Source organism: Thunnus maccoyii, chromosome 13 (genome assembly GCF_910596095.1).
Source record: "Thunnus maccoyii chromosome 13, fThuMac1.1, whole genome shotgun sequence".
Classification (NCBI taxonomy): Eukaryota; Metazoa; Chordata; class Actinopteri; order Scombriformes; family Scombridae; genus Thunnus; species Thunnus maccoyii.
In genome coordinates this window covers 24,562,232-24,573,763 of record NC_056545.1, presented here as the reverse complement: position 1 = coordinate 24,573,763, position 11,532 = coordinate 24,562,232, and the positions used below count along the sequence as shown (strand labels likewise).

At 38.7% G+C, this 11,532-nt stretch overlaps 1 protein-coding gene across 2 annotated transcripts in view; it reads right to left on the bottom strand.

The window, feature by feature from the left end:
- Positions 1 to 2,664: 2,664 nt before the first annotated feature.
- Positions 2,665 to 11,532, bottom strand: part of LOC121909821 (transmembrane protein 164) — a 28,881-nt gene continuing 20,013 nt past the window's right edge. For both annotated transcript variants that reach the window (XM_042430559.1, XM_042430558.1), the window contains 4 exons: positions 8,888 to 8,954; positions 7,755 to 7,833; positions 5,144 to 5,244; positions 2,665 to 4,272 (listed from right to left, as the gene is read on the bottom strand). In XM_042430559.1, the coding sequence (XP_042286493.1) occupies positions 4,066 to 4,272; positions 5,144 to 5,244; positions 7,755 to 7,833; positions 8,888 to 8,954 (454 nt within the window). In that variant the 3' untranslated portion in view covers positions 2,665 to 4,065. The remainder of the gene's footprint in view (positions 4,273 to 5,143; positions 5,245 to 7,754; positions 7,834 to 8,887; positions 8,955 to 11,532) is intronic.

The following is an 11,532-nucleotide window of genomic DNA, read 5'->3' as shown; positions in this document are numbered from 1 at the left end:
ACATTTCAGGTGTCTCATAATCTGGACAAACACTAAACAAATCATCTGCATGTCTAGTGCCACTAGAGATAAGTGAGAAAATAAAAAAAAATTTAAAAAAAAAAAAGATTTTGGTGAACTGACTCTTTATATATGACAAAGTCCTCACAGTCCTGCAGGCACTGTCTGATAGTGTGCATTGATGCATCAGTGCTTTTTCTTCAGGCATCACACACTTTTATGATGTTTGGACCACAGATAAAGCATGCAGGGCACATGCTGTGCTTGTGGGCTAAATAAGGATTTTCTCCAGTGACTGATAAAGGTGGCATTGAGAGCTCGGCCCAAATTCAAAAAACAAACACTATAAAACCAAATTTATGGCATAAACTGAACAAATGAGCTCTTTGTTCCTGAAAACCTTTATGTGACAGCAGCAATACATTATTATTTTGCCCTTCATGACAACTGGGCAAACTTTATCTACTGATGAAGATCATGTGTTATGATCAAAAGCTCCAGAACTAGATTTTGAGGTGATAATTTTTTGTTGAAAGTGAAACTTTTATGTTGGTATGGATGATGTTATCATACTGGAGTTTGAGCAGTGTGATTCAGTGTCTCCAAAAGCAACACTGGTCATGTTGAGCTGCACTCGTGGCTCCTGTGAAGCTGTGACTGTAGTAAGCAGAAGGATCCTCACGTCTGGCCGGCTTCTCTGACACTTCCTCCACCGAAACAGCTCAGCACTGAGTGAGGAGAAACCTGAGCAGGTGTATCTGAAAATACTTTGCTGCCTGTCACATGATATTCGCGTCTGAACATTCAGAGATAATTGAGAGGTTCAGTCTGATGCCTGTGTGTGTAGCCACACTTGAACTCAGCGCTGGCCTGTGATCAAATCCAACCAGCACTTAACTCTCTCTCCTGAGTCTGCCGCTGGGCTTCCATCTGTCTGAATAAATGATAGTGATAAGTGAATGACCTGCCTGACCTCCAACTGCAAACACACTGACACCTCACAGTACATTCAGACACATAAAGTGTAAAAAAAATCACACACATAGGGCTAAGTCTTCATCATGAGTCTTCAACCAAGACAAAATTGTATTTTTGCTTAATAATGAACTGAAATGATCAATTAGTTATCAACATGAAAATAGAATCACCTAATTGTACTCAAATTGAAATAAATCACTGTCTGATTTGTAAGAAGTCATTAATGGGGTTGGACACAATAACAGGAACACATAGCAACTAATGTCACTAAGTACTCTTAATGACAATTAAGTCACTGCACTTTATGTATTGTTTCATCTACATGGAACACTTGAAGAGAAGATTTCAACATATTTTTCCACTTAATCCGCAGTCACCTTGAGCCCTCTTTGCAGTCGCTGTGGTGGTTTTAGATCGACCTCCTCCTCTTGACTGTCTGTGACCGTCAGAAGCTACAGGCCTGTGAAAACTGTCTGCGGCTCACTTCAGTCGATACGCTGCACTTAAAGCTTTTCACCCCGTCTGGCCTCAATAAATCCAAATATACGGTATGAGAGCATGAGTCATGTGTCAGGCAGGAACCTGGCTTCACTGTAGTTTTGTGGTGTGCTGAGACGCCTTATTATTAAAGTAATAGTTTGGGAAATACATTTGTTTCCTTTTTTACCAAGAGTTAGATGAGAGATTGATACCACTGTCATATCCGTCCATTAAATATGTTTCTACAAGCAGCAGCTGGTTAGCTTAGCTTAGCACAAAGACTGGAAACATCCTAACTGGCTCTGTCTACAGCCAATAAAACCCACCCACAGCAGCCATAAAGTTATATCATGTTTGTTCAATCCCTACAAAAACCAAAGTGTAAAAACAACACTTTGTTTTACAGGGGTTTATGCGTGGGACTATTTGTTAGCTGGGTGGAGTGACTTCCTGGAGTCTTGGTTCCCTGTGGAGTTTTCTTGTAAACAAAGTTTATCTTTAGTGTTTCTCACCAAAACACTGTCTGTGTCCTTGAGGTCTAACTTATGTGTTGAGCGCATTTTCTTTCTCAGAAAACATTTGCAAAGCAGTTCTTAAACTTGTAGTCTTCTTTTTTATTGTCGTTGTTGGTGCATTAACATCACCTGCAGATCAAATATCCAGCATTTAACGGGTAAAAATCCAAAGTGCTACTACTGGTAAAAAACTCCACATAGTACCTTTAAAGAAGTCACGGCACCTGGCCGAGAAATAGTCCTGCACATAAACCACGTCCAACCATAGATTGTTGTTTTTACACTTTAATTTCTTGCTCAGACTAAACAAACACAATATAACATGTTAATTAGTGAACTTTAGAGGTGCTGGTAGGCAGATTTTGTTACCTTCAGACAGAGCCAGGCTAGCTGTTCCCTGCTGCTAAGCTAACTGCAGTTTCATATCGAATGGACAGACATGAGAGTGGTATCAATCAACTCCTAACTTTGAGCAAGAAAGTGCTACAGAGCTCCCACAATATCAAATTATTCAGTAACTTCCAATGATTTTTAAGTCTTTTATAAAACTAAGTAAAATAAGTGTAAAAAGTGAGTAAAAAGTGAGAAATTCAAGTATTTAATCTGCACAAAATGTAAAATCCCAAGATAAGTGTTACAATATAGACCCTGACAAAACAAACAAAACAAAAATAAACAATGAAGACTTTCGTCAACTGAAATCACTTTTATTGTCAATACAGCACATACACTCAAACCGATAGAAATACAAAAGTTTGTCTTATCCCTTCTTTACAGTGAAGTACAGTATATGCTACAGTACAGTACAATACACACACCCCACACACTTGAAATGATAGATACCATGACTGACATATTCCAATTATCAGTGTTAATAGTTAATACTTTCTTTCCAATGGGCAGTCAATAAATGACCCAAAATGACTTCATGCAGATCATCAGATGAATTTTTCATACAAAACCCGAGACTGCGACTCGTTACAGCTGTAATGGTGGAGTGAATTCAGGGTGACTTGAAAGATTAACTTGAGCATCAAGCAAAAAAAAGAAATCTATTCAAGTGTCATGATGCATGTTTCCAGCCCAGATACATATTTTGTCAAGATCTGTTCCATCTCGGCAAACATCACATTCATCCCAACGACCGTTGAAGTTTATACCTCACTGAATATGGTCCAATATCACAATAAAATAACACAGACAAAAACAAAACCTCCTTGGCAGAGGTCGTAATAACACCCCCAATGTAACTCTATAAATTCTCATTCATCACTTTGAATCTCAGCACAATAATACATCCTCATGTCCCCTGATTATCACAACTGGAATGATCTGAATGGGCTGGAGGTGGGAGACAGAAATGCAAAAGAGGCCACTTACAGTAATGTTTGTTGTTTTTTTTTTTAACCTGTATATGTGTAGTAAAGTGGGAACAGAGGGACGCCATAAATAAGTTTCTACTTTTAGTCATGACAACACTGAGAGGTGATCATACATGTCAAAAATCTTCCGACTATAAACAAGCAATAATTTTAACAATAGCTCACATTCACAATCTGTTTCAAAACGCACTTGAGACAAATAAAATGGCAGCTATACCCACTAACATATGATCTAGCGTAACTATCACATAAAGAACTGAAAGTGTAACAACTGCAGATCAATAGTGACATTTGGGTGACTCCTATTTTCTGTCCTTAGAACTTAACATTTACAAAAAAGGCAACTTGAGAAATAGTCATCTCCCTCAAATTCTCTTAACGTGGAAATTGTATTCCAAAAAACAGAACAAAACAAACAAAAAAAAAGGCTAAATCTGGCTAACTCCACAATGCTAACTACCAGCCTTAAAATGCCTATTATGTTTGTGCATGCAAGTACTGTTTTTATGCAAGCCAACGACGACACTAAAAAGAATGACACATTGATTCACTGACCCTGAAATGCTCACGTGTTTCAGTAAAACAGATGGCGAGTCTTAAAAGATGCATTAAAATGTTGATTAAAAAAAAAAAAAAAAAAAAAAAAACTCCATGAAAAGAGCAGGCATTTAAGATTGAAAGGCCAGGTCTGTGTGCGTCTTTGTGGACATTCAGTCGACTTTCTTGCTGCGCAGTCGGAGGGTGTCCAGCAGGTATCTGCAGACCGGGCCTGTGTGTTGCGAGAGGAGAGTGAGGACCTTCCCGTGAATGAGGGTCAGCAGGGTCTGATGACCTGTTGCCCACACCCGGTACCAAGGCCCGTAAAAGGGATCGGACACGGCCGGGCACAGCATGTTGTTCAAGTTGACCTCAGTCGCCTGGAGGGGAACAGAGAGACGAGTTGAGTAAGTACAAGTCTTAACATGATGCTACCAGTCAGAATAAGTAATAGTACCCAGTTGGATAAGGAGCTTTCAGCAAATGGCATGGTTGACTTCACCATACATATTTTTATAATCATTCATTCCTACTCTGAAAAAGTAAATCACTAAATAACTTGATTGAAGGATGAGTTTATAGTTAATCCTCTACAACAACAGCTCTGACTGCTAGGTGATCGCATCATTTTATCACTGTTGTTTGTGACTCTCTAAACCTTATTTAGACTTTTATAGATTTTCACCGTTTTTATAATCTGCAGAGGGCGGAAAAAATGACAAACACATTCCAATGCAGTAACACTGCTTGTAAACACTGACTTTGTGAAGCTTATAATGTTCAATTTTCAGATCTTCTTTTCAGTTTTCTTTTTTCTACTCTTTGCTAATGCAGTTTTCTAGAGTTTAGTCTTTGTTGTCAAGATAGTTTAGATTTGTCTGTATATTCTGTGTATTATTAATCTAAGGAACCATCTTAAGGATGATTTGAAACCATTGTACCTTTCTGGTTATTGCTACTGTCTCTTAACATTGATTGATTATTTGAAACCGAAATAAGGATCAATGGATACTTGTCTCTGTCAGAGTGTTAACAAAAATATACATTATAAGCTTCACAAAGGTAGTATTCATTGAAGCACAACTGTGTGGCATTGCATTATTATTATCACACCTCCATGTTTAAATAAATGACTTTTCAGTCTCCTTTAAATGAAACCAGTGACATAAATAACAGTGTGTAGCCACAGTTGCAACCATGTACTTTACATAGTGAACTATCATGCATGCCCAGCAGAGGGCTCCATCTTACCAGGCCCAGAACTTGCAAGAAGAGGAAGTGGTAGAGGAACAGGATGCCAGTGGAGAGCAGTGCCCACCACATGTCTCCCAGAGGCTCCGGTTTGTACACACCTGTGAAAAGAAATGCTCGTAAAAAAAACCTTGAAATCTTAACGACACAAAATGTAACCTCTGTGCCAGCTCTGGCCATCTGTTCACTTTGGACGGGGAAAATACTAAAGAACCAAATACTATCTCTATTATCTCCCCTGTTGATTGATGTGTAACAAGTCAACTAGAAGAGTCAACGGATGCAACACTCTGCAACCACAGCGAAGCCAGTAACAAGATGTGGTGTCAAAGTGTCTTTTCCTGTTTCTTCACTGCTGGCATTCCTGAGAGTCGTACCAGGGGAAGGCTTCAAATGTGCAACGATTATGTTGGTTTAACTAGAACAATGAATATTTCCTTTTGTGGGGCTCCAGTGTTACGTTACTAGAGAACAATGAGGCACTATTGGGAGGATTTGATTACTGTTCTACACCCTAGAGAATTTATCCGACATGTACCTGACTTCTACCAAATAAACCAGCCGTGGACCAGCCCTATAACTGCGGTTGTTGAGAGATGCTCTGCGGTGCGTTTGGATTTTATAACTGAACTAATACAAGGATGCTAGTTTTTTATTTCTCTGACGTTTTCACATCACAAATGATGAACAACATTAAAACACGAGTCTTACAGGTAAAACATGTGACATGGGGGGGCTGCTCTACAGGTGCACTTGATTTGACTGTAACGGTGGTAATTGGGCAGAGATAAGCCTCCTGTATTTACAACCAAACTGCTGTCAAAACTTTCATTTACAATTTCCACCACAGCCTGGGACTGGGAAAGAGGCAGAAAAAAGGTGCATAGAGACATGAGGGAGAGAGCACAGTTAAAACACCTCAAATAACCGTCACTGCCAAAACACACAATACGGAGTGAAAAACGAGAGACATCTGCAGAGAGGAACAGATGAAAGAGCAGGGAGAGTTAACAGATAATTAGAGTAGTTATCAGAATTAAAATAAGTTCCGTTTTGAATAAAACATCCCAAGATATAAGTGGAAAGTTTTGTTTTCCCAACTGCATTTATAACCTTTTTTCTTTGACTCAAAGGTAGCATAACCGTGTCATGTGATATGCTCCTTCAGTAAACTTTACCAGCAAATATTACTGGAACCAAAACAGAAAATTGCAGATGAACATTTAATATCCAGGAAATTCCATTATAGACACTATCACTGACTGTCCTTGTAACAAATTGACCACAATTTCACACATTGACCATACACGGTCCAGCCATATACCAGGTTTTGACCCAGTCTTGTTAAAGGAAGCAAACCTTCATGTTGTTACCCTGTCCAGACGTTTTGGATTACTTTATACCAGAAGGTGAAATACATTATGCATGATAATGATGCAGCTGCAGAGCGTGGGCAGCTGTTGGTCATATCTGAAGGTAAGTGAGCAGGTTTTTTTTTTGGCTGGACCACAACAGCAGGGCTAACTCTATAAATGTAAATGTCTGTCACTGACTGAGTGATGAACACCATTGGTCGGCTGAAGCCAAGTATCCCAGAATGCATTTTACACCAACCGGCAGCGATGGTAGAGATTAAGCTGTTGTAATTTTTGCTGTAGGACTGTTATGTCATTTTTTCCAGGCGAGAGAGTAACCATTTAGATTCCCAATATGTGGTCAGTTTACCCAAATAATGCCTCTTTGTAAATCTGCTCTGATGTTTTTGGAGAAGCGAGGAGCCGCTGGCCGGGTGAGACCGGCCGGTCATCTCAGCCACTAGCAGCCCGACTCCTGAGATGATTGGCCAGTCAACGTCCGTCGTCATCCCGGGGAGAACATGATCTGATGAACTGATCTCTTTGGCACCTTACAGCTGGTTCTAATGTCTCCGTAGCATTTTGATATATGATAGAATTCCTTTTGGAAGATAAATGTTGGTCTCACAGATGAAATCTAACAACTGTAGCTGCCACATTAGTTTGTCTGACTGTAAAGTGAAGCTTCATGTTTTTACTGGACAGAACAGCGCTACCAATGGGGCTCTATGTGTATAGATGTCACCACATTTACATAAATATAAATGTATTAAATTGAACAGATCAGTCTATATTTAATTTTGTTTTTTTTTATTAAGCTACAGTTTGGATTTTTATTCTAGCTACATTACAGACTAATTAACAAGTTACTGCATCTCTCTAATGAAGTTAGTTTTTGTGAGAAAAAAAAGTGTTAGTGAAGCTTTGAGTTGAGATTATTTTGTTACAGTACAGTCAGGTCGTTGTGTTGAAGCTGAGCTGCTGCTGTCAGCAGGCAGAATGATCATACTGTGGCTTCTTGTCCTCGGAGGTTTGTAGAATAAACTGTGTAGCTGACGTGAGCAGCAACAGCCACCACGGTTGAGCGGAATAAAGAAGAGGCCGGGATCTACATCAACTCAAATGTCAAGATTTAAGGATAAAGACGTCATAGTATTATAACCTTGCTCGGTTGGCCAGTAAAAAGGTATTTCATTGTGGGTGTCAGTGAACGGAAACAACACAGCTGATTATAATTACTGAAGATCAACACCTACCTCCTTTCCTGAAAAGGTAAAGAGGCACCAGGTACAGCATGGAGTGCTGGATGTAGTAGATCTCCTTCTCAAACGGCAGCTGGGGAGAGAATTAACCATTTCAGTTCTTTACGACACGCATGCAGCTTGAGACAGATACTCCCACAGAAGAAACATTTAAGGTAAAGTCAGGAAAAACATCCCTGATTTAATGTAAAATTACTCACTACAGTTAATAACCATAACTTTTCATAATTCAAATGGTAACTTCAGAATTTTTTTCCACAAGCAGTACAGAGATCAGTTTTTTTTTTAATGATAAAATGCTAAAACTATTCTCAGTAAATGTGTGTGTTCATTTTTAATTCATCTAATGCATAATTTAATGTTTTTACAGGAAGATTCAACAGGATCTGATGTAAATCACCTCCTGTGTTGATTCCATTTAAAATTGTTAAAGTTAAAATGAGTCAATTAGTGTTTAGTCCTCAGACTTGAACATCTGCTGTGAAAACTACTTAGAAGGCCAAGCTCACTAATGACAATGTACATAGATGCACCTCAACCTGTGAAGGCATACTTTCATTGTTCAAGGTAACAAGTTCTTTATCTAATAGGGAAATAGAGTTTTGTGGCTTTACTTTGGTAAGAACAGTTCTGTAGCAAGAACATTTTATCTTCACGGAGATCATGTTAGAATTGGATGATGTCCAAAGATCAAACTGTTTAACTTGATTTAATTTGCACAAATTCAATTTAAAGTTACTGCATTAGCGCTAAATCATCTAGTCTTCATCTGTCAGCGAGAGCTGCAGATCCAAAACAGTGTCTTCTTGTGTCCAAAATGTTGTCTTCTGCTGGTCTTGCTGGAATTTATTCTTCAGTTTCAGGCTCTATTCATTGAAACGTCACATTTTTGACAAGATGGTGATAAAATGTCACATAGAGGTACTCTTTAACCTATCAAAGCTATGGGATAAATGCTGCTCTCTTGTTGAGCTGTCACAAGAAAAAAAATATGAAATTTATGAAAAACGAACAAAGACTTGTAAACCTTGCAGACAGAGCAGGGGCTCACAGGATGAGAGCAGAAGACGAGCTGTGAATGAGATCAAGGCTTTGTTGAGGATTTTTTGACAGTCCTGGTTACTTACCAGTCTAGTGTTGACTACAGGAAACATTAAAGCCAGTAGTGCACCGTTCAACATGTGGACTTGCAGCCTGAAAACACACAGGGGAAAAAAATAAGCCAATAATAAAAAATATTTTACATATTCAAATCTGCATTCGTGAATATTTCTACAATATGGCTGCATCAAACCACAGATGTGTGCAACCTCACCTCCTTCACCACATCTGCCAGAGAGCAACATTTTAACAATCATCTCCACATCATTGCATTACTAACATATTAGTATGAATTGATTAGTACTGATATAAGCGCACAGGAGCAGGTGGAGGACAGTGCAGATTAAGTTCTATGTTGCTGAAAACCAATCAGAGTCCTCCCTGATGCTGTTAGAAGCAGCTGTCTCATTCGTTGCCAGGGTCACTTCCTTGTGGGAGTGAAAAGTCAGGTGACTGCTGTTTCAGGCAATTATAACCTTGCACTCTATGTGTGTGTGGTAGAGACTTGACATTTTTATGACACATTAAGAAATCACACAAAATTGTTGCCATGATTCTGACAAATCAGTCATTCTAGCTATTCATTCATAATTAGTATAATTTGGACATTTGGGAGCCTTTAGTTAGCGCAGTCAGCGGCTTTCATCTCACTCACCATCCAGTACACACACAGCCTGTCTGCTCCTGCAGAGAGGGAGTGTGATGCTTCTTCAGTTCACTTGCAGAGTTGCACATCCAACATGAGAATAAATGTTTCTTTCAACCAACAATTATTTTAAGAGTCACCGTGTATAAAAACCCAGGAGCTTATGTGTCAAAGTGTGGGCAGACATCTATCTCCTCTGACTGCTCTTTTTGTCAAATGAGCCAAAATAACTGTTGTGACAGCCAAGGTCACTGGGAAAACAGCAGTGCTGTAGGAATGTCAGTTCAAATGAGCCCAGCTGTCACTCTGCCGGCCTCCGGACCTTTTTGGAAAAACAATCTGCTTCATTTGAATTAGAATTTAAATTCATCACATTAATTGATCATTAGCAACCTTTGTCCAGAAATATTTCTCATTTGATTGAATAAGTTTGAAAACATGTTTTAAAGTGAGGTGAAGGTTCGGTATGTGTAAATGCTACTCTGTCATAGGACTGTCCGATCAATACTGAATCTCTGATACAGATTTATACTGGAGCTGAGGAGGCAGAGATTAGAAACTCAAATGGCAAAATGACAGTCAGTCAAATTGTCAGTCTTCCACTGAACTTTGTCAGATCACAAAAAAAAACCCCAAAAACAAACAAACAAAAAAAAAAACAGGGTTCTGAAAACCTTTTGTCCTCATTTCTGGTCGTTGGCGGTAGTACCACTTGACCTTAGTGTTGCCAGGTGATGTAAAATGCTATGTTTACACAAACTACAACTGGCAGCCTCCTGAACCAAGACTGGGTCGCTGTCTCATCAGTAAGTTTGTGTGCAAAGTCCTTCCTAAGTTTTTAGTGACTAAAAGCTAGTTTCAAATTAGTGATTTACTAAATCAGGTTGCACCATTAAAATCTGAGAAATGTCTTATCTAGTAAACACTTTAGTAATGTTTCTCTTTAGTAACTTTAGAAATCTTTTGCTAGAAACATCTGTCCAATAAGAAACAACCAACTATGTAAACAGGAAGTGACTGTAGCATCACAAACTGTAACCTAACCTCTAAAAATGACAGTTTTGCAGTTCGCTAATTCAACAGTTCCACCTGGGAGTTAATAGGTTTAAATATTTACTCACCTCTATGTTCATTTATATTCTACTTAAGAACTCGTTCATGTGGTGCAACCGGTTTTAATTAGTGATGCGTCAATATGCACTTAGTAAATACTTCAGTTATGAGCTAACTAGGCTAAGTCTGAACTTACGAAAAACTCCTGCAATCAGCTCAACGTCTAATTTCTATGCACTTGTCACATAAATGAATAAAATAGACATAAATAAAAGAATTTCTCATTGGACATATCCATGAAATGATACAGTATTATATTAACTAGTCTACTATGTGAAAGAACATCTTGCTCTGATGGATAAATACCAGGGAAAGATGTTTTTGCCTTATTTAATTTAAGTATTTGTTTTTAAATATGAGAGACTTGTTAGAATGTGTTTCATAAAGCTTCTAAAACTCATTTTCTTATATTTAGTACGATACATTATGGTCTTTTCAGGCAAGAAACAGCTACAGTGTCGGTTTATATTGTGATTTCTGCAGGCTGTTGTAACAGAAAGTGACCCTGCTTGTATTTATTTCTGAGCAAATCCCACTTCCTGTTCCCACTGGCAAAAAAAACAATCATTTCCCCTGAATAATTAACTGCTCAGACCAGGGCAGTTGTTGAGGAGACGAGGCTATAACCTCCAACAAATTCATTACAATACTAGAAATACCGCCTCACGGTTGTATGCCTCCGCCAACCAGTCGAGTTGCAGTTTACATCCATGTCTGTCCAGACTTACATAATATTTGTAGTGAAGACTTTGAAGGTATTAACTGATTTTCCTTGTATGTGCTGACATGTTTGGCCAATAAAGCTGATTCTGAACACAAAGTTGTAGCCATGACAGTAGACGAAGCTTCAGATATGGATGTTGCTGCAAAGAAGCTACGAATTCTAAAACATGGATGCTTCACACACATCTT